The sequence below is a fragment of the Natrix helvetica genome, assembly GCF_964273705.1.
Source record: "Natrix helvetica genome assembly, chromosome: 3".
Taxonomy (NCBI): Eukaryota; Metazoa; Chordata; class Lepidosauria; order Squamata; family Natricidae; genus Natrix; species Natrix helvetica.
Genome location: NC_138549.1, coordinates 101,068,977 through 101,085,077, shown reverse-complemented (window position 1 = coordinate 101,085,077; position 16,101 = coordinate 101,068,977). Strand labels below are relative to the sequence as shown.

The 16,101-nt window shown below is 34.1% G+C and overlaps 2 protein-coding genes across 11 annotated transcripts in view; both read left to right on the top strand.

Annotated features, from left to right (window-relative positions):
* Window positions 1–16,101, top strand: part of CTH (cystathionine gamma-lyase) — a 414,207-nt gene that overhangs the window by 261,835 nt on the left and 136,271 nt on the right. The window lies entirely within an intron of this gene.
* LRRC7 (leucine rich repeat containing 7) overlaps window positions 1–16,101 on the top strand; it is a 233,006-nt gene that overhangs the window by 209,031 nt on the left and 7,874 nt on the right. For 5 of the 10 annotated variants that reach the window (XM_081949023.1, XM_081949020.1, XM_081949015.1 and 2 more), the window contains 3 exons: window positions 1,264–1,479; window positions 2,095–2,187; window positions 3,076–3,798. In XM_081949023.1, the coding sequence (XP_081805149.1) occupies window positions 1,264–1,479; window positions 2,095–2,187; window positions 3,076–3,297 (531 nt within the window). In that variant the 3' untranslated portion in view covers window positions 3,298–3,798. Of the gene's footprint in view, window positions 1–1,263; window positions 1,480–2,094; window positions 2,188–3,075; window positions 3,832–6,851; window positions 6,977–9,328; window positions 9,387–9,476; window positions 10,113–16,101 lie in introns of those variants that run through there. The other 5 variants (XM_081949018.1, XM_081949016.1, XM_081949019.1 and 2 more) reach the window with 4 other exon arrangements.

The window sequence follows — 16,101 nt, the reverse complement described above, 5'->3', positions numbered from 1 at the left end:
ATTCAACTTACATCACAGTATTCGTTATACTATTTGACAGTAGTGTTGTAAATTAAACAGTGCAAGTTTGCACATAGAGGTTAGTAAGAGAATACAGACAACATAAATAAGATCAGAGGAAACAATAGAAGGTATTCTTTCAATTGGACTATTTCACTTTATTTTTCTGGGGGGAAAGGACTTTATATCATATATGCACTAGATTCTCTCAGGATATCTAAATTAAAGATTTGCAAAACAAATTACTAAACATATGAGAAAATGAATTTAAACATTATTTATCTATCCCTCTCAGTTGAGAGTTTTTTGATCATGCAATATTAGCAGAGCTTATCTCTTCTCATTGCATTTGACGTAGAGTAACTTATTTCTGCTTTACTAGCTAAAAATTTCAAATATACAGATCATCCGACTTCAAAATCTTTTTTAAAAGTTAAACTTAGAATGCTCACTCAAAACAAATTAAAATTCCTATTAATTCAAATGTAGGCTGAATATCTTTCAGAATTTACATTATTCATATATGGTGCTTCAAGTCTGCTTAAAATCAGAATTTCATAATACTTTTATGTATTATGAATTATCTTTATAAAATCCTGGTTTCCAGACTTGCAGCACCATATATGAATATTGCATGAAATAATTCATGAAAGCTAAGATGATCCTAATTTTATTGATATGTGTGATATGCAGGTAGTCCTTGTTTATCAACTGCTTGTTCAGTGTCTATTCAAAGTTAGAATGCCTCCAAAAAGAAGGTTTATGACTGGTCTTTCAACTTTCAGCATCACCGCAGGCATTTATCACAATTCAGGTGCTTGGCAGCTAGTGCACATTTACAATGGTTACATTTACAATAGTCCCAGCATCCCACAGTCAAGTGATCGCCATTTATGGCTTTCACCGCCATTAACAGGGAAGCTGACATAAAATTGCAAGTCACAGTTATATGACATGACACTAATATTTACATGGGACAATGGTAAAACTATCAGTTTCCTTGGGAAAAAATGAGCACATTACATAAGTAAAAACAGCAGTGCTTCCATTTTGTGATTTTCTGCTCACTTGGTTTCAAGTGAAGTGGGAAAAATGTAAATGAATAAAATGCATGACACTATTTTTAATTATAGTTATTTGTATCTAGAGTTAACATTTGACCTTTGAAGTCTAAGATAAGGTTTGTATTAATATAAGCAATTTTATGTATTACTTTTTGTGATTATATACATTACTGGCCTAACGGATTGATATTATACACAGGCAGGTAGCCATATTCAGACTTTGATGGGGTCACAAAGTCTACAGCATCGTAGTCGAGAGCAGCCATATGAGGGCAACATGAACAAAGTAACAATCCAGCAGTATCAGCCACCGTTGCCAATACAGATCCCATCTCAGAGCTCTCGGGCGCCACAAGCAGGGAGGTGTGTCATCCAAACTAAAGGACAGAGGAGTATGGATGGTTATCCAGAACAGGTATATTGCAGAATATTATGTGGGTAAAAGAATTGTTAAAAGATTTTGAGGGAAGGTCAACGTGATATGTCACACTGCAGTGGTTTCACACCAAAAATCTGGTTGGGAAAGCAACTTTTGTCTAACTTTCATAAACAAGAAACTTACGATTGGGTTATAAATTTGTTCTTTTTTTTCAGCTCATCAGCATACAAGCGAAAAAAAACCTGAATTATATCTAGTTCCATGTGTGAATCAATCAATTTCTAATTTTTAGAAATTTAAGGTTAGAACTGAACACTCTGCAAGCACAGTTTCTGAGAGGAATGGGCAAAACTCCTTCAGAAACCTAGAATTTGCAATTCTGATAGGGTTTTTCATGTTCCGAAGTAAATCGTCCAAACCAGGACTCCTAGTTCAGAAGATTTTTTTTTCCTGCAAATTGCTGAACTTCAAAAGAGAAAGGCCTAGGAGCAGATGCTCTAGGAATAATATTTTCTGAAATAATGAATAAAAGTCACCAAAATCAGTCTTACTAAAATAACAGTAATTACAACACAATAATCAGTGGAGCGCTTATATTTATTATCAGAATAATGCAAGAATACAGCATAACTCTGTGTCTTTTATATATAGTTTTGTGTAAGAATAGAGAAGAATCCAGGACTTGGATTTAGTATCAGTGGAGGAATAAGTGGCCAAGGAAATCCATTCAAACCTTCTGATAAGGTAATATATTACATTTTCAAAAATGCAAGCGCTTTCAATCCTTAATAGGACATTTGGAATTTGAAACATACAATTCTTGGGTGAAGTAATTAACTGCAATTTCTTTTTGGTTAATCTGTTTTTAATAATTTCACATCTTTTCTTCCCAAATGTGCTTGATTCTTTATTGTATTTTATTCAATTAAGTACAGTACGGATGCATTAACTTCTTTTTGATGCATCTGTAACATTGTATTAAGACAAGTGCTTGTATTTATCCACTAGCAGAATTTTAAAAAATGGAAAGCTCCATTTCCTTAGTTCTTTAGTAACATTGTACATGTCAAACACAGGAAAATCCGGAAGTCCAGGCAGTTCAAAGAATATAAAGGTTTATTGCAAGGTTATGCTGTCTACAAGAATCTGACCTGCTAATGGTCAGAGCAAATAGGCAGTAGATAAGAGTCAGTGGAATTCAAGGCGGACTGAACTTAGCTCTGTTGTAGGCATGAAGAGACTTTAGACTGATGATGCATTTGATGTCTACCTCAGGCTCAACCTGGTCATCTCCTACAGTACATTCAATAGATATGGCCTAAAATTCTGTTTCTTCCACATGTTAATTCAAGAATACAATTTAATATTTAAACATTTTTTGCTGATACTGTTTTGTTTTATTAAAAAATATACTATTCAGGACAACATAGGAACTGCTAATAGGATATAAATCTATAAGTTTCATTTTGTGAGAGACCGACAAAGATATCTCAACACAGAAAACATATATATGTATGAGAGTTTCAGAGGTTGTGGCTTCCAATCCAATAAAATTATAGATTAACATATATACACCTAAAGAACAGCTTTAAAGTTCTTAGTTGTCTAATCTCTGTTGCTTTTGACTTGTAGGGTATCTTTGTTACTAGGGTTCAGCCTGATGGGCCTGCATCAAACCTGCTTCAGCCTGGTGATAAGATTATTCAGGTAAATGAGAACTGTTATTTAATGAAAGCATGCATTTTACTACAGATATCCTTGCTCATCTGCATGCTGTCATATTCTACATTTCTCTGCCTGCCCAAAATAAGTTTCAAATGGTCTGAGACTGAGATTCAAGTGCTAAAGTGCTGACAAGCTGAACAGAATTGCTACTCTCACAAATAGACAATTGGTTTGTTGTTGGTTAAGTATGAAAGAAGACAGAAGCAGGTTTTTGAAGTAGATAATATGTTCTGAATAGAAATAATCAATATTAACATTAAGTTTGCCCAATGTTTACCTAAGACCTATATTTACTTATAGAACTTGGTATTTTATTCCTGAATGTGAAGCTGGCTGAAGAGACACCTACGTATAACTTCTTTTTAAAAAGCAGAATCAAAGCAGTATTTACACCACCACCACACAAACCAAACAATGTTTAGGAATGGATTTGATTTACCCTGTAAGATGTAATAATGAAATTCAACGTTAACAAAAAAAAACCCTGAGAATTTCACCCCTTTGTTAAATATTTTTGCCTATTTTTAATTTACTGTTTATTTTGTTCTTCAATATCACAGCACTGAAGAGTTTGAATAAGTAATTTTTATAAAACAAAAGAAAAAAAATCTTGTCCAGTTACCTGATTGAGTCCATTCCTCATTAAACTGTAGAAGTCCAGCCTGCACTCAAGATGTTCTCTGCATCAATAACCATCTGACAAGACATTTAAGTGCGCACCCAATCTGTGATTTTATGCTTGCCAACACAGTCCTATGTCAGTTCCTCAAGGATTTGCACTATAAACGAATACCACTGCCATGCAATTTTATTTCAATGTCAAAGTTATAATGCCAATCTGTATTTTATATCAGAAAATAACTTCAGTGCGAACATTTCTTAATCTGATTGTATCACTCTCATAAAACTTGTCCTAGGAAATTGTTGAAAATTCTTACGCCTTTTAAGCATTTTGCAGTAAATAAGCAATTAATTCAAAAGTGTTTCCAAATTAGGATTCTGTAATCTTCCACCATTTATAAATTTTCAACTAATAAATGTAAAAGAATTGTCTTTTGTGTATTGAGCTGCATAGCTGTTCGACATGCTTGCTGAATTAATGCGCTTTTATTTAAGCCAATTAGTCATTATTTCCAAAGCATGCATGTTTAAGCTTAACTACCAAATAAATCAATAAGATTTCTTTCCAAGTCAGCATACTAACAGCACAGCAAATCCACTGTTGAATTTAAGAGTACTTGCTCAAGTAATGTGAGCTACAGTCAGACAGTAGAATATTCAAATTTGTAATGTAATAGCAAGGCGACTGTGGCTTATGATGATCATCAACGTCAACTTTGATGGAGTGGAACAAAAAGCTAATCATTTTATTGAAAATGTTGCTAGACAAGCAGATTTCTATAGGATAAATTTTGGGATCTACTCTACCAAGATGTTTCACAGAAAATATACTCAAACTGTCACTAATCTTATATCTACACATTTATGGTTATTGGTATGGATCTGGTTCACTTTTATATGTGGCATGTCTCTTTGTCAGTGGAAACATATTTTAAGGGAATAACAAAACTAAGCTTCTGTTGCACTTGCTTTTTAAACATGCTTATCATATATCCTACACAATCATTCCCTTTTTTATTATTCAAATGCAATCGCTCTTTGAATCCTTCTTTTCCTTCTCTTTGTCTCATTCATTCCCTTTCCCAGTTATTAGAGCAGTGTCCTATGTTGGCATCTACAGAGAAAAATAAATACATAAATCAATTTTAATAAATATGAGATACGAATTCATAATAAAAATAAACCATGAAAACCTCAAAATTTATTTTCTACATTTGTCTAAATTATTTTAATATTACCAGCATTGTCATGTAATAATACATGTTAGGCTTAGGTAAAGAGGCATTTTGTGAAATTGACCCCTCAATTACTACTAGAGTGGATCTAGAATACAGTAGTAGATATGTTGGTAAGTATACATATGTAAGCATATATGTGGAAGAGGCCAGAATGTATAGGCAAAGGGAAAATTAAGGGGTTTCAGAAAGAGGAAGTTGGTAGTTTAGGTTTTTCTACTCTGCTATTTCTTTCCTTGTGTTAGGCTATAGGATTTCTTGCATTCTTTGTATATCTAGTAGTTTAATCCAAACTAAAGATAGAGACAATTTTAGTTATAAAATGGGGACGACCAGTCTGTGAAGGACAGATGGATCAAAACTTTGCAAGAAGAAGTTACTGTTTGTTCATGTTTGGTCTAGCTTGATCTAACTTTGACTCTGCATGTGGTCTCTCACTAAGAAAGCAGGTCTTTGATTTGAAGATTCTCCTGGCCTTGTGGTTCTTGCTAGAACAGGAGGTGGAGGCCCTGGCCAGGAGTTCCTTCACCCAGTTTTGGCTAGTGTACCAATTATTGGTCTTTTTGGACTATGAGGCCAGGACAATAGTGACTCACGTCCTGATCACCTCTTAGTTAGACCACTGCAGCCACTTAATATTGGATTGCCTCTTTAAGACTTGGAATCTAATACTTGTACTGTCTGTTTATTTGCTAACTGGGTGATTTAGCAGATTTAACAATGTAATGGCTAGCCATTCAAGATAGACCAGTCTAGGAAACCAAAGTCATGAAGATCAATATTACTTTTATTTTAAAGTTATAGTAATAGGTCCTTGCAAATCTGAGTGCACCTCTCCCCTCTCTTCCTTTACCCTTGTGTGAAGTAGGGAGGGGATTGTGAGTTTACATGCATTAGAATTCTAGGCCAAACTTGGGGATTTTGATTACTTGATGATTACCTTGGCAGTGATTCTTCCTCCTGTCCCTCAAGGCCATACTCTCCTCTACCTTAACACTAATGATAGTATTGGTACATTGCTATTTTAATTGCCTCTAGGTCCACCTCAAAGTGCTGATTGTCAATGTAAAAACTCTCCATAGCTTGGTTCCTGGGTATTTACAGGATCATCTTCCTTGACAAGATTCAGCCCACCTTATGCATACTTTTCTGGGAGGATATGCCAAGGGTTTGCATTGCATGAAAAGTGAACAGGGTGGAACCTGAGGTCCTAAGGAAACAGAATGCCACTAATTGCTTTGCCTTTAGGAAGGCAATTAAGATCTTATTGTTCCACAGAGCATTTGAATGCTGGTGACGGAAAGGCAATTTGTTAGTTACTTAGCCACAGTTATGAGGTGAGGCAAAACAAAAGGCTATTTTATTTTTACCTACAGCGTCATCACAATAGATGTATGTTCTCTTTGCTTACATGTTTTGTCACCATTACATTGAGAGAGGTATAAAGAGAACATGTTTCCTGCAGATTCAGAACAACATCTTTATTTATCTCTAAGTGTAACACCCTGCCATTTTTTTAAAAAAAACCTAGACAATAGATTGAAAATATTCACTCATGACAGCTCAAAGGAATATAATTATGTTAGGAAATTGATATTATGTCAACAACTTACCATAGATACGATAATTATGGAAATAATATGATTTCTTAAGTCTATTTATTTATTTAATTACTATCCTGTCACAGGACACAAAGACCCATATAAAGCATCCATGGTAAAACTATCTCCATGTTAGCATATCTTGAACTATTAGTTGCTTACAGCTTGAAAGAAACTGTTCTGAAAAGAGCATACTCGGCATGAATTTTCATTATATGTTTTTCAGGAGCCGTACTGATGACATTCAGTTAAGACCTAAATCATAGTGAATTCTGCCACCAAGTAAATTTAACCCATTTTAAAATATCAAGGGTCCTTTTCCAGATAATGTTAGACATTTGCAATTCCTTCTTGAACGTGACTAGAGGAATTCTAGATTGAAAATGACTGCCAACTTGTACACTCTCTTCTTCCCATCACATTGGGTCCTCAGGTTTGGCTTTGCTTTATTTTTTTTTAATACTTTAGGCTTGGTTTCCATGCTCATTTCTGATATGGTTAAGTCATTGTTAGAGCTTTTCTTTGCTAACTGAGCAATATGTGAGTTGTATGAGTAAGTGGTCTTAAAAAAATATGTGTTCTCCCTTGTCAGAAACACAACTAATAATTGCTGCTGAAATCTATCAATTAATGGATTTTGGCTAATAGACCTAACTTCCATTAAAAAAAAATACCCAGGTAAAGGATGTCGAATCAGGCAGGGCCCAGGAAGGAGAAGAAGGTTTTCCAATAGCATGTCCTGCCTACTGCGTGAGTAGGTCAAGTGTTGAATTATTGTCAACCTTGCAGAGTGGAAGGCCTTTTTCTGAATGCTGAAAGCTTCAGGTGAGTGTTTGCTCAGGGTTCTGTTTTGTCAGATTAAAAGAAGAAGAGAAAGGTTCTTTTTGGTGGTACATTTCTCCATTTAGAAGACGTATTCACTGTGATAAAGAATTGACATACAATCTCCTATTGACTTTTCCCCAAAATAAACATAGAAATTGGTCCTTTGCTCTCTTGTGTAAGTGCTGCAGAGTGAAAGGCCTGGAGTGCAATTGGCATGAACTCTTCAAATAAAGCAGGGCCCCAGAGCATTTTACTTCATTTATGGGCAACACATTCCGCATGCTTTAAAATACCTTTTATACAGTAGTTGTTTAATTATTGTTCCCAATCTATTTGGTTACATAAGAATAATCAAGAAGAATAATCATATTTAAATCTATTATCTGATAATTAATAGTTCATACATTTAGCCTGGAATGTTTGAATTGTCGTGAAATGATAGTTCAATCTGTAGTTGTTACAGATAGTCCTTGACTTACAACTATATTTGAGACCAGAATTTCAGTCACTAAGCAATGCAGTTATTAAGAGTCATCATATGACCAAACTTGATTTTATGACCATCATTACAGCGGTTATTAAGTTAATCACCACAGATATTAAGTAAATTACTGTGGTCATTCAGTGAATCCAGCTTCCCCAATTGACTTTGCTTGTTCCAATTGGCTTGGAAGCCGGCTCGGAACGTTGCAAATCATGGTCATGTGATGCTGCAAATGCGAGCTGGTTGTCAGGCTGCTGGATTGTGGTCATGTGATCATGGTATAATGGGATGGTCTCAATATCACGGATGGGTCACATGTCATTTTTTTCTGAGGCTGTGGTAACATGGAATCATCATAGTTGTAAATCAAGGATTATCACCTATAATGGAGCATTCATACACACACTTTAAAACTGAACAATACACTTGATAAATATGCATGAAAATAAGTTTGTCTTTATGCTAAGGTTATAATAAATCATCCTTTAGGTCCAGTTCACACAATGAATTAGCCCACTAAGAGTCATTTGGACATGAAGATTTACTCTTCTCAGTAAACTTTTCATGCAAAATGGCTCAGAGACTTCCAGAAATGGACAGTAATAAAATCTTATTTTGTTACTGTTTACAATTTTTGAAACGATATAGCCAATTGTTAGTTTTAAATGTAATCTTACTGGAACTATAAACTTTTGTGGAATGTTTCTTATACTTTTCTAAGACAAATATAGCAAGATTTATTACTAATGTAGTTATATACAGATATGTGACTTCCTGGGGACTACTTAATATATGTTGTGGTAGTAACCCTAATACTCATCCAGTCTAAATTTGCCTAGTCCTAAGTAAAATGAGATAAGGGTATCAGCTATTTACTGTAATTAGTCCCCTAAAGCAAAATGCTTTCATCTGATTCCCCACATCAAGAATAGGCTCAAACAGAAGAAAATAGCTCAGACACAGGACTCCAGAAAGGATTCAAGAGGTGAAATTTGGCTCCCTGTATGCCCTTGAGATGTGTGGGCTGTGAACTTTTCCCTAGACCTTTATTTCTTGTGTATGTAAGTGAGCAAAAGGGTGTAAATTAAACAACAAAACAAAAACAAAAAAACCCAGGTCTGGAAACCATGTACAGTAATTGGGCCTCGAATGCATTCTATTTTCACTGTGGTAATTTGCATCCCCTTTATCCAGAGTGTAAGTGGGCAAAACAGAAATTATCCCATCTTAAAAGCACATCGTATTGTGAAAAATGAGGTGTGAGAGATTCTCCCTAGCCTATCGATTATGTTTCAGGCTTTCATTAGAAACTGCTTTTGTTTAAGTACCAGTTATCAATAAATTGGGCGGTGGCAAAGTAGCCAAACCACAGCCACAATACTTTCCTTTTTCAGATTTCAGAAACTGGTTATTACCCTGACTTGTGGCCAACAAACCTGGGGTGGTTACATGGTAAGTTCAGCAATGAATTCAAACCTAATAAGAATTGCTGTCAAACAAAATTAGCTCTGAGGTTCTGAAATATATTTGTTCTTATTACAGATGGCCCGAATACACAAGAAGGATTGGATTTTTCTTAAATCCCACTTATTTGTGTCTAAGCCAATCCACTCCAAAGCATCATCAACACACTTCAGTTAAGGAAGCTTAAAGTTTGCCTATACATTGTTTTGCCTGCCTCATGCATTAAATCGAACTTACCAACTGAGGACGTTTTTCATTACAAAGACTACCTTCTGTTTAAGACAAACAAACAAAAGACAAACGAGGGAATAACTCCCATAATAGAAATAATTGTTTTTTCAAGTCAACATATTTTCAAGAATTAATCTTAGGGAAATGGATTATGCGATATACAAGGATCCGTTACTCAGACAACCAGCATGCAATTCTTATTAAAGACAATGGTGTAGGTTTATGTTTGAAGGAGATCATATACGATCTGTCGGATCAGTATTATACCTCCATTTAAATTTTCATCTTGCACTTTAGCAAAACATGTTGCCATTAAAAATTATAAATGTCCATGACAATCGTGAATTTGAAGTGAAGTGGTATCACTGCAGGATGGAACCAAGCAGATCTGTTTGTCTTGGTTGCATATTTCCCATCCTCACATTCTGAAGTTTACTGTAATTCTAATTTATCTTCTGTTTCTAAGCTTTTGAGAGACTTACCATTTATAATTTTATTTTGCCCCAAATGATCTTTTTTTTTCTGCTTCCATTTGTGTCACCATTTGGGAGCATGTACTATCGTAGCAGGGATTCCTCATGCATCCTCAGACATTCCAGCAGTCTTTGTAGTCACTTGCCTCTAAGATTCAGGGGAAAGCTGTAAAAGAAGGAAGGCCGAAAGCTTGCTTACGGTAAAGTAAATCAACCAATATACCATGTGTCAGTTTATCCATGCTGCATGTTTAGGAATCACATACTGATCCTTTGATTAAGCGCCTTGGATAGAAAATGTGATCGGACCTTTGCACTGCATCACAATCAAATCAAATAGAATTTTACAAAAAGAATAGTTTTGCTCATTTCCAATTAAAACATCATTTTAAAATGTTATTTTCCCATTTTAAAAAAATAAGATTACTCTGGAGTAAATAGATGAACTGTGACCTAAATTAGAGGTTTTCGAGTCTTAGCTGGGAAATCAAATTTAGGCCATCAGGAAACGAGAAAGGGACATATAGACAGACGTTTTTGCATTTAAGGCTACTTACTACAACAGGATGGACCATCAGCCTTTATATTAAAAAAAAAAACCTAAATAGAGGCCAGCGTAAACCTGGCTGCCAGAAATATTCCTCTAAGGTTTTGCACATGAAATTCAAGGCTTTGTTGAATGTCTTTTATCTGTCTGGAATTTGTACTCTTTCTCTTAAATTATTTTCTTGCTGTTTGTTAAAGCAACATTTAACTTAATTAAAAAAAAATCTTTTGTGTGTGGACTCTCTATTTATTATTACACTTCTCACTTCCTTCTCTGTTATATAAAAGCAATAGGTTTACTTACTTGACAATGCATATATTACTATTTGATAGTGGGTATCCAATCTTCACATACACATGTGGTATGCAAACACAATCAGTTAGGCATTAGAAAATAATAATTACTGTTCAATTATACTATGAAAAACACTGGAAATAACTATGTGATAAATTATTTCTTCAAATTCACCCAAGCAAGTGGAAATTAGTAGTTCAGACCAATATTCACATTTAAAAGGTAGATACGTTTATTTGACACATAGCAACAAAGAGAACAAATTGTTCACGTCACAGAATATATTTTTTATTAATTCCTAGCAGTATATTTTAATGCAGGGTTAGCATATCAATTCTAACAATATTAATTTTAAGATATAAACCAGACATTAAGAAACATTTTTAAATAATGAGCCAAACTCTCTAAGCTATAGCTATTTTATTCTGAGCTGAGTTCCCCATCAGTAGCACATTTTTATAAACAATGAAACTTAAAGTTAAAGTGTCTGGGTGATGCAAGATATCAGCTACCTGCAAACAGAATGAAAACACATCTCAATGTATCTGTAAGAATTTTAATGCACTATAATTTCTATAAATCTATAGAATATAAATTTATAAATTTAAATATACACCTTATAAAGTAGATTCCCAATAATTACATGGTCATGTCCATATTTATTTTCTTCACAGTATGGAAGTGCTGGAAGTTTCTTGCCATCTATTTTATTTCCTCAATTAGTCTGGAATTTCTTGATAGCTTCCCACCTACCATAAATGTTAATAAAATTTGATCCTCATAGCTTTTTCAATAAGTTTTATTAGCTATTACTGCTTGCTATGATAAACTTCTCTATCAATCTGTGCAATTAAAAATAGTAATCTAATAATTATATTTTGTTACTTGTTATTACATTGTTGCCTTTATGAGATGGCTGGCCATATACATTTGATATAAATAAATAAATAAAACTGGTAAAGAGCATAAAAGCTTCTGAAGCAAACACAGTCATTATCTATTTAAAGGGTCATTAGTGAAATAGGATGGATATTTCTGTGTATAGTTATAGATTTTATGTGAGAGTAGTGAGAGCATGTATATTGCATCAAACTCAAATAAACTCATCAAAGAAGGATTGAGAATTTGAATAAAGAACCCAAGACCACATTGTTATATTTCTTTTTAAATTTTGCCTATTGTATAGATAATATTTGGTCATATTGCCCATTTTCAAAGACTGTTGAAAACACAAAATAGAGGGAGGGAGGGAAGGGAAGGAAGGAAGTTGGAGTAAGCAGCATCAGGCAAAGTGCAAAAAAAAGAACATTAAGCAGCTTAATCCAGTTTTGGTCAATACCATTCACCGTACACTACTCATTTATTCTATTTTAAACTTTATGAGTAGTCTGACTTTTCTACTTTAGAAAAGTCTTCTTCTTCTTTGAGAACCTTATCAACTCCATTCAGCCCTAACAGTCTTGAGTTTCCTCTTCTCAATACACCACTATTCCTTCATGTATTTATTTTGCAATTTAATATTACATCCTAATTCAGTCTTTCTATATACCCAACTCTCTCTACGTATTTTTGTGTTGATAATTCTTTCCTGTATTCAATCCACATTGATTCAGCACTTAGTTTTACTTAATTCTATTTTTTCTTATTTTCCAAATAAAGTTCTGAAATAACACATTCCCATTGTATATCCAATACCCACTTTCCCACATTCATTTGCTTTGACAAACATTCATTTCACTAAACAAGTATATCGTTTACCATCATTTGCACGTCTAGCATCTTCCCAACTTTAGTAAACATTCTTCCAGGATACACAAATTTAACTATTTGCTTTAATTTTTCACAATGCACGTTACTTGCAATCATTTACTCCAATGCCAGTGTCAAACATGACTACCTTGATTTCTTATCCATACTCATTGCAAAACAGTCTAACAAATAAGCCTTAGGGACGTAGTGGTTAGAGTGCAGTACTGCAGGCTACTTCTGTTGACTGCTGGCTGCCTGCCATTTGGCAGTTTGGCTCTCACCAGGTCCAAGGTTGACTCAGCCTTCCATTCTTCCGAGGTGGGTAAAATGAAGACCCAAATTGTTTGGGGCAATATTCTGACACTGTAAACCGCTTAGAGAGAGCTGTAAATCACTGTAAAATGATATATAAGTCTAAGTGCTATTGCTATTGCAAATGCTGTAAATGTTAGGTTCTTTGCAGCAAGTATTATCTTGTAGTCAAAGTACATATACATCCATGTCCCCAACAAACCAAAAACATTGTTTATAAATTTACACAAAAATAAATCAAATTATCTATTGGACATTGTTTTATTCTTGTCATATTCTGTGTTGAACCACTTATTAATCATTGCATTAAGTCTCACACATTGTTTCATCATATACTGTTCTTGTCACATTCAGCAATCAGCTTTCAACTCCATACATATGCAAAACATCCCGTTATTCAAACCTATTCATTTCATATTATGGCTTTGAGCAGCCACAATTTTCACATAACACTCCAAATAAGAGAAAGTTTTAGGTTATCAGTCTCAAATTATACCTTTGCCAATGATAAAGTCATTCTACTAGCTATATCAGCTATAGTCTTCTTGCCACATGTAATTTTATTTCAAGCATGCTCATATTAGGAGCTCTAACATCTGCTTTGCATGCCAATATAATAATGTCTATCCCAACAACCAGAAATTATGTAGATTGCCTTAACACACTCAAGATACCTGAGATATGATTACAATTCACTGATATTTTTTCTATCTGGGCATGGTGCTCAGATCTGAACTAAAGAAAATAATTATTCCAATGAAAAACACTTTTTCCTTAAATGGATTTTGCATTTATTTATTTCCTCCTCCCTTTGCATTTATTTTTTTTCCTCATACATTTGTACTAACTATAAATTGTCATGCTAGCAAACTGACCAACTACAGTACGGTTTGCTTCCGTCAGTATTTGAATGCACAATTTTGGAAACAAAAAGTGGTTTGTTCAAACCACAAGAGAGTATATAAATGGGATGTGTGGGATGGGATGTGTGGGACAGGTGAAAGAGAATTGGGAACATACAAACTAAAAACTCCAAAATAGCCACCATACTGCAGCAATTACACCTAGCTTGTGCTATTATTTCCCAAACTATTACTAAACCAAAGCTTAGGAGCAGAAACTGTATATATAAATTAAAATTCTGAACTACAACATGCATAATAATAAATTAAAAAATAAAACTTGAGTCCCAAAACATGGAATTTCAATGATTATTAGAAATAGTTGAGATTGACCCAAACATAAGGCATGAAACTCATATTCTTTATTCAAATGAGCAATTATGCAATTAATATGATCGGACTGCTTCAATTACACATACGTTAGAACGCTCAAATAAAAATGCTAAACTTTGCATGTAGATGCTAAAAATCCAAGTCTTAGAAAAGTCTGGAGTAAATTAAGGTTAGTGATACTTTCAGAAATAAATTCCATATTCCACAAATGGTTGTAATAGATGATACAGCCATAGGACATCACAATACTATAAATAGGAATATTAAGCACATCCTTATTATCCCAAATCTCTATTAGAGATATTCACTAATTCAAGCTACACAGTTGTGGGTGGGGAAACTTCTTAATGCAGATTGCTTCTTTCCATTAACACTGAGCATTTGATAGGATTCTGCTTGTTGCATATGAAATGTTGGTCTGCTATAAAAGCTATTTGGATTATGACACAGCTGTTGTAAGCAATTGGTTCACAAATTTAACTCTGTGACCTGGCTTAATCTGTTCCTAAGTAACCATAAAGAAATCGTTGATTTAGAAGTTGTGCTAAATTTAAAATCTTTCCAACCTCAAATAATAGGTAGAAATGGTTTTGTGGAGCGGCTGTTCAGTAAGTGGGAAATTCCTAGGATTATTTAACTGAATGTAGTTTTATGCAAGACGAGTATCAACTTTTGTTGTTCTGCTGATTCTCCCTGCTTTCTTTGGAATTTGGAAACAACTGTGGGGAAAACATGATGGAAGATAGTGACCTTTGTCATATTCTAATACCTTCCAGATGGTATATTATATTAAAATTAGGGTTGTGCTTAAAAGCAGTTTTATTCTTTAGAACTTGAGATAATTTATAATACCGATTAGCTAGATAGTTATAGGGCTAGGGTAGATAATAGGTAAATGAGTACATAATTGATAGACACATGTTATATAGATATTATATTTGATATATATGATATACGTATGTATGTGTGTGCATGTATGTGTATATACACACACACACACATTTTCGTAGACCAGCATATTTTATATATATATATACATACACTATATGTATGTATGTATATATGTATGTATGAAGTCAGAAAGAAAGTTTGCTTAAGAGCTTGTTTGTTAGACAGAAATGCCTGAGACTAGTACTTGATTGCTTGTACAATGAAGCAAATACCAGATTGTGCAGTTGGGCCTGTTGTTCATTTATTATATTTTATTTATAAAATAAAATAATTATTTTATTTTTTTCAAAGCATTGGGAGCTACTTAGGACATCCTGAAAATATTCCAATTCAATTTATGTCCATGACCAATCTATTTAGGACTTTAAAATTGTTTCAGCAGTCTCAAGCTCCTCTGGGGGTCTTTGCTTAATTCATAAGGGAGGGTAAATCTCTTGCACGCAAAGCATTCCGAGCAGCAAATTACTTTTTTTTTAACAAGACCAACGCATGCATAGCTACCTCGCTGCTCATCCTAATCTGATATTTTTATAGAGAATTCAGTATGAGCTACTGAGCATGATGATGGGAATTCTAGAAGGACATGGAGGGTACGATGCTGGGAATAACTTCTCTAAACTGAGCAAATTACTTAGACAAACCAAATACTACTCTATTGGCATAATGTGGGAAAGACATCCAAATAAAGTTGATGATTGCTTAAGGCCATGCTGTGAAATTTGTACAGATGTTTGAGGTTCAAACATCTCTACAAATTTCACAGCATGTCATTATGATGATGCTGGCTGGAAAATTCTGGAATTGAAATCCTCACATCTTAAAGTGAGAAACACTACTATGGCATTACTTTTCTAAATTATACCATATCATGGGATAGTGGTTGATCTTATGCCGCATGTTACTAAATTCTA